General features: G+C 40.5%; 3 protein-coding genes and 3 long non-coding RNA genes across 6 annotated transcripts; 1 reads left to right on the top strand and 5 right to left on the bottom strand.

The window, feature by feature from the left end:
• The first annotated feature begins 3,250 nt into the window (after window positions 1-3,250).
• LOC136956397 (transcriptional regulatory protein AlgP-like) lies at window positions 3,251-7,245 on the top strand. Its single transcript, XM_067250300.1, has 5 exons — window positions 3,251-3,320; window positions 5,231-5,907; window positions 6,128-6,189; window positions 6,288-6,433; window positions 6,763-7,245. Exons 1-5 carry the CDS (start codon window positions 3,251-3,253, stop codon window positions 6,870-6,872), a joined length of 1,065 nt encoding a protein of 354 aa, XP_067106401.1. The 3' UTR covers window positions 6,873-7,245.
• Window positions 7,246-9,842: 2,597 nt separating this feature from the next.
• On the bottom strand, window positions 9,843-12,657 carry LOC136956398 (mucin-5AC-like). Its single transcript, XM_067250301.1, has 7 exons — window positions 12,628-12,657; window positions 12,428-12,489; window positions 12,184-12,329; window positions 11,181-11,857; window positions 10,899-10,960; window positions 10,655-10,800; window positions 9,843-10,325 (listed from the first exon to the last, which is right to left on the bottom strand). Exons 1-7 carry the CDS (start codon window positions 12,655-12,657, stop codon window positions 10,216-10,218), a joined length of 1,233 nt encoding a protein of 410 aa, XP_067106402.1. The 3' UTR covers window positions 9,843-10,215.
• Window positions 12,658-12,706: 49 nt separating this feature from the next.
• On the bottom strand, window positions 12,707-16,450 carry LOC136957043 (uncharacterized). Its single transcript, XR_010878263.1, has 2 exons — window positions 16,410-16,450; window positions 12,707-13,242 (listed from the first exon to the last, which is right to left on the bottom strand). It is a non-coding gene; the product is annotated as an uncharacterized lncRNA (long non-coding RNA).
• A 55-nt stretch (window positions 16,451-16,505) lies between these two features.
• Window positions 16,506-19,749, bottom strand: LOC136956286 (uncharacterized). The gene is made up of 6 exons (XM_067250177.1): window positions 19,222-19,749; window positions 17,994-18,058; window positions 17,694-17,848; window positions 17,393-17,492; window positions 16,784-17,099; window positions 16,506-16,523 (listed from the first exon to the last, which is right to left on the bottom strand). Exons 1-6 carry the CDS (start codon window positions 19,531-19,533, stop codon window positions 16,506-16,508), a joined length of 966 nt encoding a protein of 321 aa, XP_067106278.1. The 5' UTR covers window positions 19,534-19,749.
• A 747-nt stretch (window positions 19,750-20,496) lies between these two features.
• Window positions 20,497-20,992, bottom strand: LOC136957042 (uncharacterized). Its single transcript, XR_010878262.1, has 3 exons — window positions 20,917-20,992; window positions 20,681-20,745; window positions 20,497-20,558 (listed from the first exon to the last, which is right to left on the bottom strand). It is a non-coding gene; the product is annotated as an uncharacterized lncRNA (long non-coding RNA).
• Window positions 20,993-22,167: 1,175 nt separating this feature from the next.
• LOC136956988 (uncharacterized) lies at window positions 22,168-23,242 on the bottom strand. Its single transcript, XR_010878256.1, has 4 exons — window positions 23,188-23,242; window positions 22,952-23,016; window positions 22,675-22,829; window positions 22,168-22,475 (listed from the first exon to the last, which is right to left on the bottom strand). It is a non-coding gene; the product is annotated as an uncharacterized lncRNA (long non-coding RNA).
• Between the last annotated feature and the right edge of the window lie 351 nt (window positions 23,243-23,593).

The raw sequence follows: 23,593 nt of genomic DNA on the forward strand, positions 1-23,593 counted from the left end.
ATTTGATTACGACATCACCTCCATCAAATGTATCTGCCACATCACCTTCATTCAATATAACCTTACCTCTGGCCAACATCTCAGCTACATCACCATCTTTGAATACAACATCACCTCCAACGAATGCATCTGCCACATCACCTTCACTCAATATAACCTCATCTGCGCCAAACATCTCAGCTACTTCACCATCTTTGAATACAGCATCGCCTCCAACGAATGCATCTGCCACATCACCTTCACTCAATATAACCTCATCTGCGCCAAACATCTCAGCTACTTCACCATCTTTGAATACAGCATCGCCTCCATCAAATGTATCTGCCACATCACCTTCACTCAATATAACCTCACCTCCGGCCAACATCTCAGCTACATCACCACCTTTGAATACAATGTCGCCTCCATCAAATGTATCTGCCACATCACCTTCATTCAATATAACCTCACCTCCGGCCAACATCTCAGCTACATCACCATCTTTGAATACAGCATCGCCTCCATCAAATGTATCTGCCACATCACCTTCACTCAATATAACCTCACCTCTGGTCAACATCTCAGCTATATCACCATCTTTGAATACAATGTCACCTCCATCAAATGTATCTGCCACATCACCGTTACTCATTCCAACCATCAGTCTTCCAGTGAATGTTTCATCAGTTATAGCGACAAGTAAGAATGCATTTCTATCATTTAAATTGTCTATTAGTCCAACAAAACTCTATTACATTAACATACTTCATTTATAACTTTGTAAACGTAAAAAAAAGGTCTGACTCCCAGTGGAGACGTCAGGATTGGAACATAAAATGGGCTGTACTAATTGGGAGCGCGGCAGCAAAAGAAAGCAAAGAAAATAGCAGATATATTTGAAGTTGCAAGTAAGCAGGTGTCTTGCTCAGGACCCAAAGATGTGCAGTGCACCATGTGACATTGATGAGCTATTTGCAAAAGATAAATAGGCCCAAATGTATAACCTGTTGTTAATCACATTTTAATTCAGTAAATCACTTCACAGTATTATTAGGGAGGAGGTACTCAAACTCATGCTCCATCCATTTGGATTCATCCTTAAGCCCTATGCTACAGGGATTTGATGGCCTTTGCAATGCTAGGCATTGATAAACAACAGTTTATCACAATTGGTGATTTCAAATTTAAGTTTGGGCATAGTCTTTTAGAATCTTAGAAGCACGTATTTGTATCGCTATTACAGATCAAAAAACTGCTTGCGTTCTATGAATATAAACTTCAATTAAGTTAACACTGAATAAACTAAATTACATTACTGGCTGCATCACAGGCATCGCAGGCACTGCACTAGTTCTTAAAAAAATAGATGTGCATTGAATAAAGTGATGATCTCATGCATTCGTCATGAGACTCGTGCATTTCAGCCATTTTTCTCACGCTCTCACGCCACACCTTTCATTTCTCACGCATGTCAACCATTTCTCACACTGAGAAATAAGGGATAACTTGTTCAGAGCTATGTACAATTCATGGAGGAGGTGCAGGAATACTGAGATGATAGCTGTCTCGAGTTATACAGAGTAGAGAGATAATCAGAAAACATCACCAGCACCCCATGTTGTCAACGTAGTCTTGGCAGTTATTAAAGGTCCCAGGACATGCTGTTTTTGGATGCTTTTATATAGGCCTTAGTGGTCCCCTAATACTGTATCTGAAGTCTCTTTCCCGAAATTCAGCCTTGGTGCAGAATTACAGCCACTACAAGCAGTCCCACAATGAGCTTTCCTTAGGGCGTGCCATTTATGTTTAACTTTAAATGCTATGAGGGAGAGAGAGGCGGGGCTAATTGCCATGCTTCGGTCGTTTGCAAGCCATGGTGTCTCTCGAGGAAAAAACAATATTGCGCTCGCACGGTAGTAGCTCATTGTCTCATTGGCAGGCCAAATTCTCCGGGCGGGCAAAGCAGAGAAGGGGGAGGTAACCTTTCCCCTTAGGACGACCAGTGTTGGGGTATTTACTCAAACAAAGTAATTGATTACACATTAAAGTAATTAAAAAGTAATGCTTTACTTTACTAGATTACTCACTGCTGAAAGTAACTAGTTACATTACTAGTTACATTACTTTTGGATTACTCTGTAACATCACCTGAGATGCACTTGCCAAATAACAATATATGTACCACATATATGCTCAAATCAACTCAAATTCCTATTATATTGAGGACATACAAAAGATCTCTCTTTTATGCTTTTTAATACCACAAAGCTGACAAAAGGTTGTGAACATCAACTTAAAAGTTCACAAGCATAACAAGGCTCCAGTACTGGCACTAAGCAAAATGTCTCAAAATAAAATAATGCTTAAAACTTTAAATGGCAACATTTCCTCTACTATGTATGCTGCTACAAGCCTGTTTATCTCTGCTTTGATAACCTGCTGTTGAAAGTCAAGTCGTGGCTGCTTGGCTGGTGTCGGCAACAATGGAAACGGCAACCTTTTATCAGCGTCAGTGTCACAGGTCCGGGGATCTTTAGCTACTAGTCTTGAGTTAGCATTTTGCCGTTGAAGATGCTTTGACAGATTAGAGGTTGTGTTTGCGGCGGTGGAGAGGTGTTTTTGGCCTGGGCACAATATACATTGTACAGTTACGTTTTTGTCCTTTCGCGCAACTAATACGAAGTAATGTGCATACCTCCATATCTCAAAAGACGTCCTAAGCGGCTCTGCCATTCTTGTTTCGCCTCTTGAACTCTGGGGCTAAGTCAAGTGACGAGTGTTACACTAACACACTGTAAAGGCAGGTTTGATTTGTTGTTTTTTTCTCCTCCCGATATGCAGATCGCAGTAATGCAAGTAACGCAATATTTTTTTTAATTAGTAACTGTTATCAAAGGTAATGCGTGTTATATTACTGCTGTAAAGACAAATGTAATCTGATTACAGTAATGCGTTACCCCCTACACTGATGACGACAAGGGGACAATTCCAGATCGGCCCATCTGAGCTTTCATTTGCTCAAAGGCGGAGCAGGATACCGATAGGTTTACACCTATCGCAATTTCTAACCACTGGGGGACCATAGACAGGCTAAGGGAACTCATTTATGTAAAAAAAGGACTGATTTCATAAAGTGAAATGTTCATGCCATGGGACCTTTAACGTCCGATGTGGATCCCTCTGGTTGAGGCAGTGAGCATGGTGGCATTGTACAACGTCTTTTCACATGTTACGACCTACGACCATGTATTATATATATATTTTTGGCATTATGCCGCGGCCGTTTGACTGGCTGTTCGGGATATCTCCTGACTCTCCCGACGGCCAGTCCGACCCAAACAGTACACATCCTTGGGTTGTGAGCAATACAACATCCGCATTTTTACTCACAGTGCTTTTTAGATAAGATGGATAAGATAGATAAGATAATTGAGTCATAGACCCACTCATATTCCTGCTTTTAAAGTTAGATAGGTTGTTGACGTTATTTAGATATTTTCCTGTTGGATTGATCAGTGCTAGCAAGCAATAAAACGACAATATCATGCAAATCCTATTTGTTATAAAAATAAACATCTTTTCAAAGAGATATGACTAGTTAAGATAGTGATCACAATGATTTTGTTGTTCATCGCAATGCCAAGATGTCATCATGTATTTGTTATTGCTTTTGACCGGGATAATTAAAAAAGTGCATGTGGGCCATTGATCAACAGGGCCCAATATTTCAGATACCACTGCTGACTCCATAAATGCTAATCAGTACTGAGGATGATATTTTGTAAATGAGAAAATACCTCGTGAATATGGCCTTTATATTAACAATCATGATTACGTATTTATTTATAATTGTTATTTTCCTACAGTAGCCACAACAACAAATACAACAGCAGCCCCAACAGATGCTCCAACAGCAGCCCCAACAGCAGCTCCAACAGCTGCCCCAACAGCAGCTCCAACAGCTGCCCCAACAGCAGCTCCAACAGCTGCTCCAACAGCAGCCCCAACAGCTGCTCCAACAGCTGCTCCAACAGCAGCCCCTACAGCTGCTCCTACAGCTGCTCCAACAGCAGCTCCAACAGCAGCTCCAACAGCAGCTCCTACAGCTGCTCCAACAGCTGCTCCTACAGCTGCTCCAACAGCAGCTCCTACAGCAGCTCCTACAGCTGCTCCAACAGCTGCTCCAACAGCTGCTCCTACAGCTGCTCCTACAGCTGATCCTACAGCTGCTCCTACAGCTGCCCCAACTGCCGCTCCGACAACTGCTTCAACCAACCCACCATCGTCAAGTGAGGGCAGTCTGGATCTAACATTCAGTCTGAACCAAACTTTCAATGCAGATCTGTCTGATTCATCCTCTGCAGCATTCCAGAATCTTGCTGCCACTGTGATATCTGAGGTACAACTCAACATTATTACACATATCAATATACATATAAGAGTCATGAGACATGTTAAGATCACCCACTGTAACAGCTAAGGTACAATTTTAATGTAACATCCATTCTTTCTGAAATAATGAAAAGTTGCAACTTTAAGACCACTTGCAGTCTGAAATACTGGAGATGAAATGTTGCATTTGTATATACTGTGTTTACCAAATGTGTGTCTGTATGCAGATAAACAAAATTTATAAGAAGAAATTTGCAAGGTTTCTCCGGGCCATCATCAAGAAATTCAGGTAAGCAATCATTTCCATTATTCATCATGTGTTACTGTAAGGTTTGAAGTTCAAAGATTCTCTGAGATTAATCCAGTACATTTTCTTGTCCAACATAGGAGTGGATCCGTAGTTGCTGATATGACACTCGTGTTCCAGGACAAGTCTTCAGTTCCCTCTGCAAATGAAGCGGAATCAACTTTGAATACAGCTCTCACCACTAGCTCCACCTCCCTAAACATTATTCCAGGCACTGTCAGTGCTCGTAAGTATCAACAAGGCGAAGGTTTCACTATACATGTCCCATGTACTTTAATGACTGGTAAAGATAGTGGTTCCAATGATTTTGTTGTTCATCGCAATGCAAAGATAGAAAAATTGATTTGGTATCGCTTTTGACCGGGATGATTAAAAATGTGCATGTGGGCCATTGAGCAACAGGGCCCAATACTTCAGCCACCACTGTTGACTCCATAAGTGCTGTTCAGTACTGAGGATGGTATTTTGTATGTGAGAAAATATCTAATGAATATGGCCTTTATATTAACTATAATAATTACGTAATTATTTATAATTTTTCTTTTCCTGCAGCAGCCACAACAACAACTACAACAGCAGCTCCAACAGCAGCTCCAACAGCAGCTCCAACAGCAGCCCCTACAGCAGCTCCTACAGCAGCTCCAACAGCTGCTCCAACAGCAGCCCCAACAGCAGCTCCTACAGCTGCTCCAACAGCAGCTCCAACAGCTGCTCCAACAGCAGCCCCAACAGCTGCTCCTACAGCAGCTCCAACAGCTGCTCCAACAGCAGCCCCAACAGCAGCCCCTACAGCTGCTCCAACAGCAGCCCCAACAACTGCTCCAACAGCAGCTCCAACAGCAGCCCCAACAGCTGCTCCAACAGCTGCTCCTACAGCTGCTCCAACAGCAGCTCCTACAGCAGCTCCAACAGCTGCTCCTACAGCTGCTCCAACAGCAGCTCCTACAGCAGCTCCTACAGCTGCTCCAACAGCTGCTCCTACAGCTGCTCCTACAGCTGCTCCAACAGCTGCTCCTACAGCTGCTCCAACAGCAGCCCCAACAGCAGCTCCAACAGCTGCTCCTACAGCTGCCCCAACTGCCGCTCCGACCACTGCTTCAACCAACCCACCATCGTCAAGTGAGGGCAGTCTGGATCTAACATTCAGTCTGAACCAGATTTTCAATGCAGATCTGTCTGATTCATCCTCTGCAGAATTCCAGAATCTTGCTGCCACTGTGATATCTGAGGTACAACTCAACATTATTACACATATCAATATACATATAAGAGTCGTGAGACATGTTAAGATCACCCACTGTAACAGCTAAGGTACAATTTTAATGTAACATCCATTCTTTCTGAAATAATGAAAAGTTGCAACTTTAAGACCACTTGCAGTCTGAAATACTGGAGATGAAATGTTGCATTTGTATATACTGTGTTTACCAAATGTGTGTCTGTATGCAGATAAACAAAATTTATAAGAAGAAATTTGCAAGGTTTCTCCGGGCCATCATCAAGAAATTCAGGTAAGCAATCATTTCCATCATTCATCATGTGTTACTGTAAGGTTTGAAGTTCAAGGATTCTCTGAGATTAATCCAGTCCATTTTCTTGTCCAACATAGGAGTGGATCCGTAGTTGCTGATATGACACTCGTGTTCCAGGACAAGTCTTCAGTTCCCTCAGCAAACGAAGCGGAATCAACTTTGAATACAGCTCTCACCACTAGCTCCACCTCCCTAAACATTATTCAAGGCACTGTCAGTGCTCGTAAGTATCAACAAGGCGAAAGTTTCACTATACATGTCCCACACACTTTAATGACAAGATAATGGTTCCAATGATTTTTTTTTTAAAAGTGGGTGGGAAGTCACACACACACTTTTTACTATGAACATTATAGTAAATGGCTGAATCCACAATTATTTCAAAGAAAGCTGTTACCACCCATATTTGAAAACAAATCTATATGCCTGACTAGGACCATATTCCAACTTATGTCTTCTCATTATTGAAAGATAAACACATTCAAGGTTGCATATGCAATAGGTTTTCTTCATTTTCCCTGAATTCTATGTTTATCTTACTTATCAATACAGAAACAACCACCACCCCTACATCAGGAGGTCCTCCCAGACACACAACCTTCTCCATGGCTGCCATGATGCTGATTCTGCTGCAAGTGGTACAGATGTTGGCTGGCTTATAGTCTGCACCACTGCTGCCTTTTAAGATAGTGGAGCCATATCTGCCACTCACTAAGTAGAACAACCGGCAGGCTGAACTAATGAACTATCCACAGGCCTCAAGTGGTAGTAAAATATTTGTCAATTTCTATTACTGAATGAAACAAGAATGCTGTATTTTGTATTCTACATTATGTCCTTTACACATCTTACATGATGAATTTTGCCAATGTTATGTGGTAAAGTGGAAGTGTATTTTAAAATTATTAAGCTTATCTTTACTTTTATGTCAATGACATCTTTAACTAATTTAACACCCATATTTATGTTTTCTCACAAAAGTTATGACTTATGTACAATCCAATAGGCCAAATAAAGTTTATTGTGATTTATTAATCATTTTTCTTTAGTCTTTTTAACACCATTTGAAAGCATGACAGAAACAGGCAGGGTTGTTTTGAGGCATGCATGTTTGTTTTTTTCATTGTTTGAGAAAAGATTTAGAGAGGGGACAGACATTATGACAGAAAAGAGTGGATGAGAGAGTGAAAACAGAACGAAGACAGAAAAGAGAGATCGAAAATGACATCTCCTAGCCTTCCAGAAGGTGGAAAAATCAACAGCACAAGGGAAACTATCTGACCTACATAAAACACTTTGAAAGCAACAAGGTCTGTATGACCTATTGAAAGTCTATATTAATGAGTATAATTAGCCTGTGTGGATTTTGTTTAGTCTAAGTTATACAAACACGCTTTTTAGCCATTTGCGGAAGCCTAATTGGCCATGTTAGAAACAAATAGGCGAAGCTGGTTCAGGCAGGAGACGGTGCATTTCATCATTTGGCAATACCACTTGCGCATGTAATCAAGCTCACCAAAAAAAATACGTTTACATTTTTCATGATGTCAAACTATACCAGACTGTAATGTAAACCGTAACGAACTCAATTTAAGTAGGTCATGTTCTGGCATAGAAGGTTACAAATTTTTTGTCACAGGCAACTATCATATTATATCCATTGTTCTTCAGATGTTTCTAAGGGTTTACTATATCAACAAAAGTTGCTATATTATTTTCTGAATGTATCATCTGGGGCCAGTTCTATTCATGTATTCATTCAATGTATTCATTATTTGACGTAACAAGGCAAGGAGCACAATGAATCCTGTCTGGATTAGTATCCTTAGAACCAACCCAGAATTAATATTCCAGGTATAATATCATTAAGACATGATTTTATTGCTTTGTTGATTCAAATAAAAGATATACATGTTGTTGCAGCTGAATATATATTGACTGATATTAGATTATACTTAAATACCTTCTATGCATAAAAGTAGTCGTTTCCCAAAAATATGACATTAGTTTTTTTTATGTAATAAGAAAAACTGGAAAGTTTCACATCGCTTCACATAAAATGTTCACATAAAAAGCTAATGTTTCTATGATTTCTTTGTTAACACGCTAATAACAAAATAATTGCACAGCAGCACACAGTAAGGTATTGTGTTATTTGAATTTTTTTGTTGTTGCTATTACTGTATATTAAACTTGAATTTAAACGCCACATCAAGGGCGTAGGTGTGATTTTTGCTTTGCAAGGGACATCCATGAGAGCGCCCGGCCTTTTTTTTTTCTCTCATTAATTTGAGCGTAAATACAGTTTTTTGACATAAGATATGCAATACGGGGTTCATGTTGTTTAATTGTAACTTGTTTAACTACATGCTCATGTGGTTCTGGCCTTTGGCACTTATTTGTTTTTTCACAATATAAGCTGGTTCATGCAGGGGATGCAAGACATTGCGCGTCACTAGCAACTCGAAACTCAAGCTTTTCAAAGAAAGCACAATTAAATATACTTTTCTTTAGTTCAACCTTTGCGTGGGAAGTGGCGTACGCACATTTTCAGCCCTGTTTTGTGCGTACACCACGTTTATAAATGAGACCCCTGGCCCAGACCGGTGTAGGTTATAATCTGCGCCAAAACAGACGACACGACGACTTCAAAATTCGTTTTAAATGTCTTTCCGAGATAATATAGCGGTGACGACTCTAAAGCAAACTTTTAATGTCCTTATAAGTAAGTCCAAAGTGGATACAGCTATATATACAGCTCAACTAAGCCTCTTTCTGTCATTTCCACGCTTGAAAACAGCAGATCCAATGCATGCTTCTAATGCACCACAATGTCTTTTTTCTTCCCATATCCCTATAGGGGCTCTGTACTGGTCTGTGCTTCGAAGTATTTATATAATATTTACAACATTAGATTTCTGCTTGTATTAGAAAATTCGGTCACGGACTCATCTATGTTCAGTTCGTGCGTTATTTATTTTTCATGAGCGATAAGGCTAAATGTTGTTCCTCTCGTGAAGTATTGTGCGACGAAAGGGGTAAAACATTCATGCGAGTGGAGAATGAGCTCTCAAATGCAGTAGAAACGCAAAATACTGGGGCACCACGTAAAATGTATATGAAGACCTGCATTTGTGTATTTCTGCAGGAGTTTGCAAAGAGTTTGGTGCTTTTCTTTTCTAATTCTAACTCTGCATAGCTGCCGTTGTTTTTAGCCCCCAAATATTTGACATCTTTATTTATTAGAAAATTCGCTTTTTGTATGAAGTTTGTAAATGAGAAACATGAGGACCAAGAAAATGCTAGATGTAACTGTTTTGCTCGTATAGTGTGTGGTGTTTGTCCTTGGGGTTCCCCCCACACATCAGGATTTCTGATATTAAATATTCAAGATTCGCGATCGGGGCGGCTCTGACGTTCTTCCGAGCAAGTTAGAAATATGCCATTTTCTATCTCTCTTTTCTGTCTTCTGTCTGTTTTCACTCTCTCATCCACTCTTTTCTGTCATAATGTCTGTCCCCTCTCTAAATCTTTTCTCAAACAATGAAAAAAACAAACATGCATGCCTCAAAACAACCCTGCCTGTTTCTGTCATGCTTTCAAATGGTGTTAAAAAGACTAAAGAAAAATGATTAATAAATCACAATAAACTTTATTTGGCCTATTGGATTGTACATAAGTCATAACTTTTGTGAGAAAACATAAATATGGGTGTTAAATTAGTTAAAGATGTCATTGACATAAAAGTAAAGATAAGCTTAATAATTTTAAAATACACTTCCACTTTACCACATAACATTGGCAAAATTCATCATGTAAGATGTGTAAAGGACATAATGTAGAATACAAAATACAGCATTCTTGTTTCATTCAGTAATAGAAATTGACAAATATTTTACTACCACTTGAGGCCTGTGGATAGTTCATTAGTTCAGCCTGCCGGTTGTTCTACTTAGTGAGTGGCAGATATGGCTCCACTATCTTAAAAGGCAGCAGTGGTGCAGACTATAAGCCAGCCAACATCTGTACCACTTGCAGCAGAATCAGCATCATGGCAGCCATGGAGAAGGTTGTGTGTCTGGGAGGACCTCCTGATGTAGGGGTGGTGGTTGTTTCTGTATTGATAAGTAAGATAAACATAGAATTCAGGGAAAATGAAGAAAACCTATTGCATATGCAACCTTGAATGTGTTTATCTTTCAATAATGAGAAGACATAAGTTGGAATATGGTCCTAGTCAGGCATATAGATTTGTTTTCAAATATGGGTGGTAACAGCTTTCTTTGAAATAATTGTGGATTCAGCCATTTACTATAATGTTCATAGTAAAAAGTGTGTGTGTGACTTCCCACCCACTTTTAAAAAAAAAATCATTGGAACCATTATCTTGTCATTAAAGTGTGTGGGACATGTATAGTGAAACTTTCGCCTTGTTGATACTTACGAGCACTGACAGTGCCTTGAATAATGTTTAGGGAGGTGGAGCTAGTGGTGAGAGCTGTATTCAAAGTTGATTCCGCTTCGTTTGCTGAGGGAACTGAAGACTTGTCCTGGAACACGAGTGTCATATCAGCAACTACGGATCCACTCCTATGTTGGACAAGAAAATGGACTGGATTAATCTCAGAGAATCCTTGAACTTCAAACCTTACAGTAACACATGATGAATGATGGAAATGATTGCTTACCTGAATTTCTTGATGATGGCCCGGAGAAACCTTGCAAATTTCTTCTTATAAATTTTGTTTATCTGCATACAGACACACATTTGGTAAACACAGTATATACAAATGCAACATTTCATCTCCAGTATTTCAGACTGCAAGTGGTCTTAAAGTTGCAACTTTTCATTATTTCAGAAAGAATGGATGTTACATTAAAATTGTACCTTAGCTGTTACAGTGGGTGATCTTAACATGTCTCACGACTCTTATATGTATATTGATATGTGTAATAATGTTGAGTTGTACCTCAGATATCACAGTGGCAGCAAGATTCTGGAATTCTGCAGAGGATGAATCAGACAGATCTGCATTGAAAATCTGGTTCAGACTGAATGTTAGATCCAGACTGCCCTCACTTGACGATGGTGGGTTGGTTGAAGCAGTGGTCGGAGCGGCAGTTGGGGCAGCTGTAGGAGCAGCTGTTGGAGCTGCTGTTGGGGCTGCTGTTGGAGCAGCTGTAGGAGCAGCTGTTGGAGCAGCTGTAGGAGCAGCTGTAGGAGCAGCTGTTGGAGCAGCTGTAGGAGCTGCTGTAGGAGCTGCTGTTGGAGCAGCTGTAGGAGCAGCTGTTGGAGCTGCTGTAGGAGCTGCTGTTGGAGCAGCTGTAGGAGCAGCTGTTGGAGCAGCTGTTGGGGCTGCTGTTGGAGCTGCTGTTGGAGCAGTTGTTGGGGCTGCTGTTGGAGCAGCTGTAGGGGCTGCTGTTGGGGCTGCTGTTGGAGCAGCTGTTGGAGCTGCTGTAGGAGCAGCTGTTGGGGCTGCTGTTGGAGCAGCTGTTGGAGCTGCTGTTGGAGCAGCTGTAGGAGCTGCTGTTGGGGCTGCTGTTGGAGCAGCTGTTGGAGCTGCTGTAGGAGCTGCTGTAGGGGCTGCTGTTGGAGCTGCTGTTGGAGCTGCTGTTGGAGCTGCTGTTGTAGTTGTTGTTGTGGCTGCTGCAGGAAAAGAAAAATTATAAATAATTACGTAATTATTATAGTTAATATAAAGGCCATATTCATTAGATATTTTCTCACATACAAAATACCATCCTCAGTACTGAACAGCACTTATGGAGTCAACAGTGGTGGCTGAAGTATTGGGCCCTGTTGCTCAATGGCCCACATGCACATTTTTAATCATCCCGGTCAAAAGCGATACCAAATCAATTTTTCTATCTTTGCATTGCGATGAACAACAAAATCATTGGAACCACTATCTTTACCAGTCATTAAAGTACATGGGACATGTATAGTGAAACCTTCGCCTTGTTGATACTTACGAGCACTGACAGTGCCTGGAATAATGTTTAGGGAGGTGGAGCTAGTGGTGAGAGCTGTATTCAAAGTTGATTCCGCTTCATTTGCAGAGGGAACTGAAGACTTGTCCTGGAACACGAGTGTCATATCAGCAACTACGGATCCACTCCTATGTTGGACAAGAAAATGTACTGGATTAATCTCAGAGAATCTTTGAACTTCAAACCTTACAGTAACACATGATGAATAATGGAAATGATTGCTTACCTGAATTTCTTGATGATGGCCCGGAGAAACCTTGCAAATTTCTTCTTATAAATTTTGTTTATCTGCATACAGACACACATTTGGTAAACACAGTATATACAAATGCAACATTTCATCTCCAGTATTTCAGACTGCAAGTGGTCTTAAAGTTGCAACTTTTCATTATTTCAGAAAGAATGGATGTTACATTAAAATTGTACCTTAGCTGTTACAGTGGGTGATCTTAACATGTCTCATGACTCTTATATGTATATTGATATGTGTAATAATGTTGAGTTGTACCTCAGATATCACAGTGGCAGCAAGATTCTGGAATGCTGCAGAGGATGAATCAGACAGATCTGCATTGAAAGTTTGGTTCAGACTGAATGTTAGATCCAGACTGCCCTCACTTGACGATGGTGGGTTGGTTGAAGCAGTTGTCGGAGCGGCAGTTGGGGCAGCTGTAGGAGCAGCTGTAGGATCAGCTGTAGGAGCAGCTGTAGGAGCAGCTGTTGGAGCAGCTGTTGGAGCAGCTGTAGGAGCTGCTGTAGGAGCTGCTGTTGGAGCAGCTGTAGGAGCAGCTGTTGGAGCAGCTGTAGGAGCTGCTGTTGGAGCTGCTGTTGGAGCTGCTGTTGGAGCAGCTGTAGGAGCAGCTGTAGGGGCTGCTGTTGGAGCAGCTGTTGGAGCAGCTGTTGGGGCTGCTGTTGGAGCAGCTGTTGGAGCTGCTGTTGGGGCAGCTGTTGGAGCTGCTGTTGGGGCAGCTGTTGGAGCTGCTGTTGGGGCTGCTGTTGGAGCATCTGTTGGGGCTGCTGTTGTATTTGTTGTTGTGGCTACTGTAGGAAAATAACAATTATAAATAAATACGTAATCATGATTGTTAATATAAAGGCCATATTCACGAGGTATTTTCTCATTTACAAAATATCATCCTCAGTACTGATTAGCATTTATGGAGTCAGCAGTGGTATCTGAAATATTGGGCCCTGTTGATCAATGGCCCACATGCACTTTTTTAATTATCCCGGTCAAAAGCAATAACAAATACATGATGACATCTTGGCATTGCGATGAACAACAAAATCATTGTGATCACTATCTTAACTAGTCATATCTCTTTGAAAAGATGTTTATTTTTATAACAAATAGGATTTGCATGATATTGTCGTTTTATTGCTTGCTAGCACTGATCAATCCAACAGGAAAATATCTAAATAACGTCAACAACCTATCTAACTTTAAAAGCAGGAATATGAGTGGGTCTATGACTCAATTATCTTATCTATCTTATCCATCTTATCTAAAAAGCACTGTGAGTAAAAATGCGGATGTTGTATTGCTCACAACCCAAGGATGTGTACTGTTTGGGTCGGACTGGCCGTCGGGAGAGTCAGGAGATATCCCGAACAGCCAGTCAAACGGCCGCGGCATAATGCCAAAAATATATATATAATACATGGTCGTAGGTCGTAACATGTGAAAAGACGTTGTACAATGCCATCATGCTCACTGCCTCAACCAGAGGGATCCACATCGGACGTTAAAGGTCCCATGGCATGAACATTTCACTTTATGAAATCAGTCCTTTTTTTACATAAATGAGTTCCCTTAGCCTGTCTATGGTCCCCCAGTGGTTAGAAATTGCGATAGGTGTAAACCTATCGGTATCCTGCTCCGCCTTTGAGCAAATGAAAGCTCAGATGGGCCGATCTGGAATTGTCCCCTTGTCGTCATCAGTGTAGGGGGTAACGCATTACTGTAATCAGATTACATTTGTCTTTACAGCAGTAATATAACACGCATTACCTTTGATAACAGTTACTAATTAAAAAAAATATTGCGTTACTTGCATTACTGCGATCTGCATATCGGGAGGAGAAAAAAACAACAAATCAAACCTGCCTTTACAGTGTGTTAGTGTAACACTCGTCACTTGACTTAGCCCCAGAGTTCAAGAGGCGAAACAAGAATGGCAGAGCCGCTTAGGACGTCTTTTGAGATATGGAGGTATGCACATTACTTCGTATTAGTTGCGCGAAAGGACAAAAACGTAACTGTACAATGTATATTGTGCCCAGGCCAAAAACACCTCTCCACCGCCGCAAACACAACCTCTAATCTGTCAAAGCATCTTCAACGGCAAAATGCTAACTCAAGACTAGTAGCTAAAGATCCCCGGACCTGTGACACTGACGCTGATAAAAGGTTGCCGTTTCCATTGTTGCCGACACCAGCCAAGCAGCCACGACTTGACTTTCAACAGCAGGTTATCAAAGCAGAGATAAACAGGCTTGTAGCAACATACATAGTAGAGGAAATGTTGCCATTTAAAGTTTTAAGCATTATTTTATTTTGAGACATTTTGCTTAGTGCCAGTACTGGAGCCTTGTTATGCTTGTGAACTTTTAAGTTGATGTTCACAACCTTTTGTCAGCTTTGTGGTATTAAAAAGCATAAAAGAGAGATCTTTTGTATGTCCTCAATATAATAGGAATTTGAGTTGATTTGAGCATATATGTGGTACATATATTGTTATTTGGCAAGTGCATCTCAGGTGATGTTACAGAGTAATCCAAAAGTAATGTAACTAGTAATGTAACTAGTTACTTTCAGCAGTGAGTAATCTAGTAAAGTAAAGCATTACTTTTTAATTACTTTAATGTGTAATCAATTACTTTGTTTGAGTAAATACCCCAACACTGGTCGTCCTAAGGGGAAAGGTTACCTCCCCCTTCTCTGCTTTGCCCGCCCGGAGAATTTGGCCTGCCAATGAGACAATGAGCTACTACCGTGCGAGCGCAATATTGTTTTTTCCTCGAGAGACACCATGGCTTGCAAACGACCGAAGCATGGCAATTAGCCCCGCCTCTCTCTCCCTCATAGCATTTAAAGTTAAACATAAATGGCACGCCCTAAGGAAAGCTCATTGTGGGACTGCTTGTAGTGGCTGTAATTCTGCACCAAGGCTGAATTTCGGGAAAGAGACTTCAGATACAGTATTAGGGGACCACTAAGGCCTATATAAAAGCATCCAAAAACAGCATGTCCTGGGACCTTTAATAACTGCCAAGACTACGTTGACAACATGGGGTGCTGGTGATGTTTTCTGATTATCTCTCTACTCTGTATAACTCGAGACAGCTATCATCTCAGTATTCCTGCACCTCCTCCATGAATTGTACATAGCTCTGAACAAGTTATCCCTTATTTCTCAGTGTGAGAAATGGTTGACATGCGTGAGAAATGAAAGGTGTGGCGTGAGAGCGTGAGAAAAATGGCTGAAATGCACGAGTCTCATGACGAATGCATGAGATCATCACTTTATTCAATGCACATCTATTTTTTTAAGAACTAGTGCAGTGCCTGCGATGCCTGTGATGCAGCCAGTAATGTAATTTAGTTTATTCAGTGTTAACTTAATTGAAGTTTATATTCATAGAACGCAAGCAGTTTTTTGATCTGTAATAGCGATACAAATACGTGCTTCTAAGATTCTAAAAGACTATGCCCAAACTTAAATTTGAAATCACCAATTGTGATAAACTGTTGTTTATCAATGCCTAGCATTGCAAAGGCCATCAAATCCCTGTAGCATAGGGCTTAAGGATGAATCCAAATGGATGGAGCATGAGTTTGAGTACCTCCTCCCTAATAATACTGTGAAGTGATTTACTGAATTAAAATGTGATTAACAACAGGTTATACATTTGGGCCTATTTATCTTTTGCAAATAGCTCATCAATGTCACATGGTGCACTGCACATCTTTGGGTCCTGAGCAAGACACCTGCTTACTTGCAACTTCAAATATATCTGCTATTTTCTTTGCTTTCTTTTGCTGCCGCGCTCCCAATTAGTACAGCCCATTTTATGTTCCAATCCTGACGTCTCCACTGGGAGTCAGACCTTTTTTTTACGTTTACAAAGTTATAAATGAAGTATGTTAATGTAATAGAGTTTTGTTGGACTAATAGACAATTTAAATGATAGAAATGCATTCTTACTTGTCGCTATAACTGATGAAACATTCACTGGAAGACTGATGGTTGGAATGAGTAAAGGTGATGTGGCAGATACATTTGATGGAGGTGACATTGTATTCAAAGATGGTGATATAGCTGAGATGTTGACCAGAGGTGAGGTTATATTGAGTGAAGGTGATGTGGCAGATACATTTGATGGAGGCGATGCTGTATTCAAAGATGGTGATGTAGCTGAGATGTTGGCCGGAGGTGAGGTTATATTGAATGAAGGTGATGTGGCAGATACATTTGATGGAGGCGACATTGTATTCAAAGGTGGTGATGTAGCTGAGATGTTGGCCGGAGGTGAGGTTATATTGAGTGAAGGTGATGTGGCAGATACATTTGATGGAGGCGATGCTGTATTCAAAGATGGTGAAGTAGCTGAGATGTTTGGCGCAGATGAGGTTATATTGAGTGAAGGTGATGTGGCAGATGCATTCGTTGGAGGCGATGCTGTATTCAAAGATGGTGAAGTAGCTGAGATGTTTGGCGCAGATGAGGTTATATTGAGTGAAGGTGATGTGGCAGATGCATTCGTTGGAGGCGATGCTGTATTCAAAGATGGTGAAGTAGCTGAGATGTTTGGCGCAGATGAGGTTATATTGAGTGAAGGTGATGTGGCAGATGCATTCGTTGGAGGTGATGTTGTATTCAAAGATGGTGATGTAGCTGAGATGTTGGCCAGAGGTGAGGTTATATTGAATGAAGGTGATGTGGCAGATACATTTGATGGAGGCGATGCTGTATTCAAAGATGGTGATGTAGCTGAGATGTTGGCCGGAGGTGAGGTTATATTGAATGAAGGTGATGTGGCAGATACATTTGATGGAGGCAACATTGTATTCAAAGGTGGTGAAGTAGCTGAGATGTTTGGCGCAGATGAGGTTATATTGAGTGAAGGTGATGTGGCAGATACATTTGATGGATGTGATGTTGTATTCAAAGGTGGTGATGTAGCTGACCCGTTGAATAGAGGTGAGGTAGCAGTGGCAGATGATATCACAAAGACAGTGGTCAGCGGCACAGTTACAGTTGTTAAATCTTGTGTCGTAGAGAGAACCCCTGTCAGAAATCAAATGTTTTACACTGAATTAATGACATTATCTCATTGTCTTGTCATAGATTAATTAAGAAACATAAGTTCTTATTTCAACATTGAGAGATGAACTCATTACTTACATCCCTATGACGTTGTTATATAATTGCAAAATGTATATGATAGTTAACTGAAATATATATAAAACATTTTTATCACAATCTTACTTGTCACCACAATTGAAGATGTGTTCACTGGGAGGGAGAAGTTGGAGCTGTTGCTGGACACGGCCTCCAACATAGTGGTAGCCACATCAGTGGGCTCAGGGACTGAACTGATGTTGTTAAACACCAGCACAGTATCTACCACAACTGATCCTTTTCTGTAAAATAATGATATATGACAAGGAATTAAGTATTGTATAGGCCTATTTCGGTTTCCAGAAATGTAAATATAAGTGTATATTTTTGAAGAATCACTGAATTCATAGTATTTTCATTTTTTTTACAAAGAGAACATTTACAAACCTGAAGCCTTTAATCTCAGTGCGATTAAATTTCGATCCATATTTGTTTTTGTAGACATTATTAAGCTGTTTAAGATAATAACATATCACATGAAGATATTACTTTACGTCTTCCAAACTCTTAAAAGAAGAAAGTTTAAGATATACATTGACAACATTTACATGCACAAAATATTATAATTTTTACCCTTCTCCAGAAAGACAATATTCCTACAAAACTGCTACCACTGATATTCCCGTTTCCATGTGATTGTGCAGACTGCAATTAACGTACAGTATCCCCATGACATACATCCAATGGCAATGCCCTTTAAATGACATTTTTGCCAAAAACGTGTTGGTTAAAAAAAATATTTGTATTTAAAAGTAGGCGTGTTTTTCCTTCTGACCAGAAATGTGGGATTTTCTTTTGGGCATGTACATTATTTCTATCCCAGCCTTGCAAACCGTTGGATAATTGTTTTGTGTGCAACACAAACAGCTGACCGCAAGCAGGCAAGAGGCTGTGTGACGCAAACTGTGGTAAAAACCCCAACTAAGATGAATATTCCAATGTATATTCACTGTATACATGTCCAAAGAATGCTCCTAAAACCTGGATAATATTGGCATATCTCAAGTCTTAATTGGAAAATGCTACATATGAAATACTGCCTTACTTGGAATATCCAAATAGAATTTCCTCTGCCCATGACTGGAATATCATCGTATTCTGAATAATAGTGGAATATTACTGTAGTGTGTATGTAAGCATATTTCCTGTAACAATAGCACCCTGATCAACCAGGCCGAACAATGACTATGTTTACATGCACAAAATATTCTTGGTTTTACTCTTATTCCCAAAAAAACAATATTCCTTCTCTGTTTGCATGACTAAGGAAAAGGATATTACCCTAATATTCCCATTTGTATGCAGCAATGCATACTCTGATTAAGCAGTTGGTTTATGTACCATGCACTAAGCTGACAGCGAGCACTTTCTGAATGCATGGTATACATATCAGAAGAATGCTCCTAAAACCTGCAAAATATCTGGAAATCCCACATCTTAGTCAGAAAAAGCTACTTCAGAATATGTCCAAATTCAGAATATGCGGTTTAAATGATATTATCGAACTTGAAATGTTGTCATATTTGGAATGACAGTGGAATATCAGTGTGCATGTTAATATACTCTCAGATCAATGTCCAATTTAACAATGAACCTAGATAAAACATTAACTCACTGCAGTGGTTACTTGATTTGCCAACAATTGGAACTTTGGAGAGGATGTATTCTTCAGGTCCTCTGAGAATAGTTGTTCCAGTTTGAACTCTAACTTGACTTCTGGAACTGCTGGGGCTGCTGTTGTGGTTGTGGTTGGTGCAGCGGTGGCAGCTGAAGTAAATGTCATGGGGCTTGAAGGTGCAGTGACAGGAGAGGAAGTTACACTGAGCAGTGGTGATGTGGGAGAAAGATTTGTTGTTGAGATGTTGGCCGGAGGTGAGGTTATATTGAGTGGAGGTGATGTGGCAGATACATTTGATGGAGGCGACATTGTATTCAAAGGTGGTGATGTAGCTGAGATGTTGGCCGGAGGTGAGGTTATATTGAGTGAAGGTGATGTGGCAGATACATTTGATGGAGGCGATGCTGTATTCGAAGATGGTGAAGTAGCTGAGATGTTTGGCGCAGATGAGGTTATATTGAGTGAAGGTGATGTGGCAGATGCATTCTTTGGAGGTGATGTTGTATTCAAAGATGGTGATGTAGCTGAGATGTTGGCCAGAGGTGAGGTTATATTGAATGAAGGTGATGTGACAGATACATTTGATGGAGGCGACATTGTATTCAAAGATGGTGAAGTAGCTGAGATGTTTGGCGCAGATGAGGTTATATTGAGTGAAGGTGATGTGGCAGATACATTTGATGGAGGCGACATTGTATTCAAAGGTGGTGATGTAGCTGAGATGCTGGCCGGAGGTGAGGTTATATTGAGTGAAGGTGATGTGGCAGATACATTTGATGGAGGCGATGCTGTATTCAAAGATGGTGAAGTATCTGACATGTTGAATGGAGGCGAGGTTGTGTAAAGAAGGGATGATGTGGCAGATAAATTAGTTGGAGAAGATGTTGCATTCAAAGCAGTGACAGATGATGATGTCACCGAACCAGTGATAGGTGCAACAGTTAGCGTTGTTGTCGGAGCTTGTGTTGTGGAGACAACCCCTGTTAGAAAACAAAAGTTTTAGACACAATAAATTACAGTCTCACATTGTCACGTCATAAAAAAAGAATGCAGAAATATAAACACTCATTTGAGCAGTTTGACATAAATTATTTACCTTCAGCACTTTTCTACGTTGTTAATCTACAAAAGCTAATATACTATGTTTACTGGAAATAAAATGTTTGATCCCAATCTTACTTGTCACCGTAATTGAAGATGTGTTCACTGGGAGGGAGAAGTTGGAGCTGTTGCTGGACAAGGCCTCCACCATAGTGGTAGCCACATCAGTAGGCTCAGGGACTGAACTGATGTTGTTAAACACCAGCACAGTATCTACCACAACTGACCCTTGTCTGTAAAAACATAACATATGACAATGAACAGTGTACCATTATTCTGAAATTGTCCAATTGTCTGATACAACAGTTAATTGTATTATCGTATTATTATTTTAATAAAATGCACATTTACACACCTGAAGCCTTTAATTTCAGTGCGATTGAAGCTGGATCCATATTTGGTTTTGTAGACATTGTTGAGCTGTGTAAAATAAAGTAAGAAATTCACATTGCGATCTTACCAGGCAACTTATAAAACCTTTTCAGAGGAAACAGTTTTAAACATATTGCAATGATAGCGTCCCGATCAACCAAACATAACACGGAGTCCATGCCCAATTTTATGATTAAACTAAATATAAAGTTAACTCACTGCAGTTGTTACTTTATTTGCCAACGATTGGAACTCTGGAGAGGATGTATTCTTCAGATCCTCTGAGAATGTTTGCTCCAGTTTGAACTCTAACTTGACTTCTGGAACTGGTGGGGCTGCTGTTGTGGTTGTGGTTGGTGCAGTGGTGGCTACTGAAGTGAATGTCATAGGGCTTGAAGGCGTAGAGACAGGAGAGGAAGTTACACTCAGCAGTGGTGATGTGGGAGAGAGATTTGTTGTTGAGATGTTGGCCGGGGGTGAGGTTATATTGAGTGGAGGTGATGTGGCAGATACATTTGATGGAGGCGACATTGTATTCAAAGGTGGTGATGTAGCTGAGATGTTGGCCGGAGGTGAGGTTATATTGAGTGAAGGTGATGTGGCAGATACATTTGATGGAGGCGATGCTGTATTCGAAGATGGTGAAGTAGCTGAGATGTTTGGCGCAGATGAGGTTATATTGAGTGAAGGGGATGTGGCAGATGCATTCGTTGGAGGTGATGTTGTATTCAAAGATGGTGATGAAGCTGAGATGTTGGCCAGAGGTGAGGTTATATTGAATGAAGGTGATGTGACAGATACATTTGATGGAGGCGACATTGTATTCAAAGATGGTGAAGTAGCTGAGATGTTTGGCGCAGATGAGGTTATATTGAGTGAAGGTGAAGTGCCAGATACATTTGATGGAAGTGAAGCTGTATTCAAAGATGGTGATGTAGCTGAGATGTTGGCCGGAGGTGAGGTTATATTGAGTGAAGGTGATTTGGCTGATACATTTAATGGAGGCGACATTGTATTCAAAGACGGTGATGTAGCTGAGATGTTGGCCAGAGGTGAGGTTATATTGAGTGAAGGTGATGTGGCAGATAGATTTGATGGAGGTGACATTGTATTCGAAAATGGTAATGTAGCTGAGATGTTGGCTTGAGGTGAGGTTATATTGAGTGGAGGTGATGTGGCAGATACATTTGATTGAGGTGACACTGTATTCAAAGGTGGTGATGTAGCTGAGATGTTGGCCGGAGATGAGGTTATATTGAGTGAAGGTGAAGTGCCAGATACATTTGATGGAAGTGAAGCTGTATTCAAAGATGGTGATGTAGCTGAGATGTTGGCCGGAGGTGAGGTTATATTGAGTGAAGGTGAAGTGCCAGATACATTTGATGGAAGTGAAGCTGTATTCAAAGATGGTAATGTAACTGAGATGTTGGCCAGAGGTGAGGTTATATTGAGTGAAGGTGAAGTGGCAGATACATTTGATGGAGGCGACATTGTATTCAAAGGTGGTGATGTAGCTGAGATGCTGGCCGGAGGTGAGGTTATATTGAGTGAAGGTGATGTGGCAGATACATTTGATGGAGGCGATGCTGTATTCAAAGATGGTGAAGTATCTGACATGTTGAATGGAGGCGAGGTTGTGTAAAGAAGGGATGATGTGGCAGATAAATTAGTTGGAGAAGATGTTGCATTCAAAGCAGTGACAGATGATGATGTCACCGAACCAGTGATAGGTGCAACAGTTAGCGTTGTTGTCGGAGCTTGTGTTGTGGAGACAACCCCTGTTAGAAAACAAAAGTTTTAGACACAATAAATTACAGTCTCACATTGTCACGTCATAAAAAAAGAATGCAGAAATATAAACACTCATTTGAGCAGTTTGACATAAATTATTTACCTTCAGCACTTTTCTACGTTGTTAATCTACAAAAGCTAATATACTATGTTTACTGGAAATAAAATGTTTGATCCCAATCTTACTTGTCACCGTAATTGAAGATGTGTTCACTGGGAGGGAGAAGTTGGAGCTGTTGCTGGACAAGGCCTCCACCATAGTGGTAGCCACATCAGTGGGCTCAGGGACTGAACTGATGTTGTTAAACACCAGCACAGTATCTACCACAACTGACCCTTGTCTGTAAAAACATAACATATGACAATGAACAGTGTACCATTATTCTGAAATTGTCCAATTGTCTGATACAACAGTTAATTGTATTATCGTATTATTATTTTAATAAAATGCACATTTACACACCTGAAGCCTTTAATTTCAGTGCGATTGAAGCTGGATCCATATTTGGTTTTGTAGACATTGTTGAGCTGTGTAAAATAAAGTAAAAAATTCACATTGCGATCTTACCAGGCAACTTATAAAACCTTTTCAGAGGAAACAGTTTTAAACATATTGCAATGATAGCGTCCCGATCAACCAAACATAACACGGAGTCCATGCCCAATTTTATGATTAAACTAAATATAAAGTTAACTCACTGCAGTTGTTACTTTATTTGCCAACGATTGGAACTCTGGAGAGGATGTATTCGTCAGATCCTCTGAGAATTTTTGCTCCAGTTTGAACTCTAACTTGACTTCTGGAACTGGTGGGGCTGCTGTTGTGGTTGTGGTTGGTGCAGTGGTGGCTACTGAAGTGAATGTCATAGGGCTTGAAGGCGTAGAGACAGGAGAGGAAGTTACACTCAGCAGTGGTGATGTGGGAGAAAGATTTGTTGTTGAGATGTTGGCCGGGGGTGAGGTTATATTGAGTGGAGGTGATGTGGCAGATACATTTGATGGAGGTGATGCTGTATTCAAAGGTGGTGATGTAGCTGAGGTGTTGGCCGGAGATGAGGTTATATTGAGTGAAGGTGAAGTGCCAGATACATTTGATGGAAGTGAA

The sequence above is a fragment of the Osmerus mordax genome, chromosome 14 (genome assembly GCF_038355195.1).
Source record: "Osmerus mordax isolate fOsmMor3 chromosome 14, fOsmMor3.pri, whole genome shotgun sequence".
NCBI classification, from domain to species: domain Eukaryota; kingdom Metazoa; phylum Chordata; class Actinopteri; order Osmeriformes; family Osmeridae; genus Osmerus; species Osmerus mordax.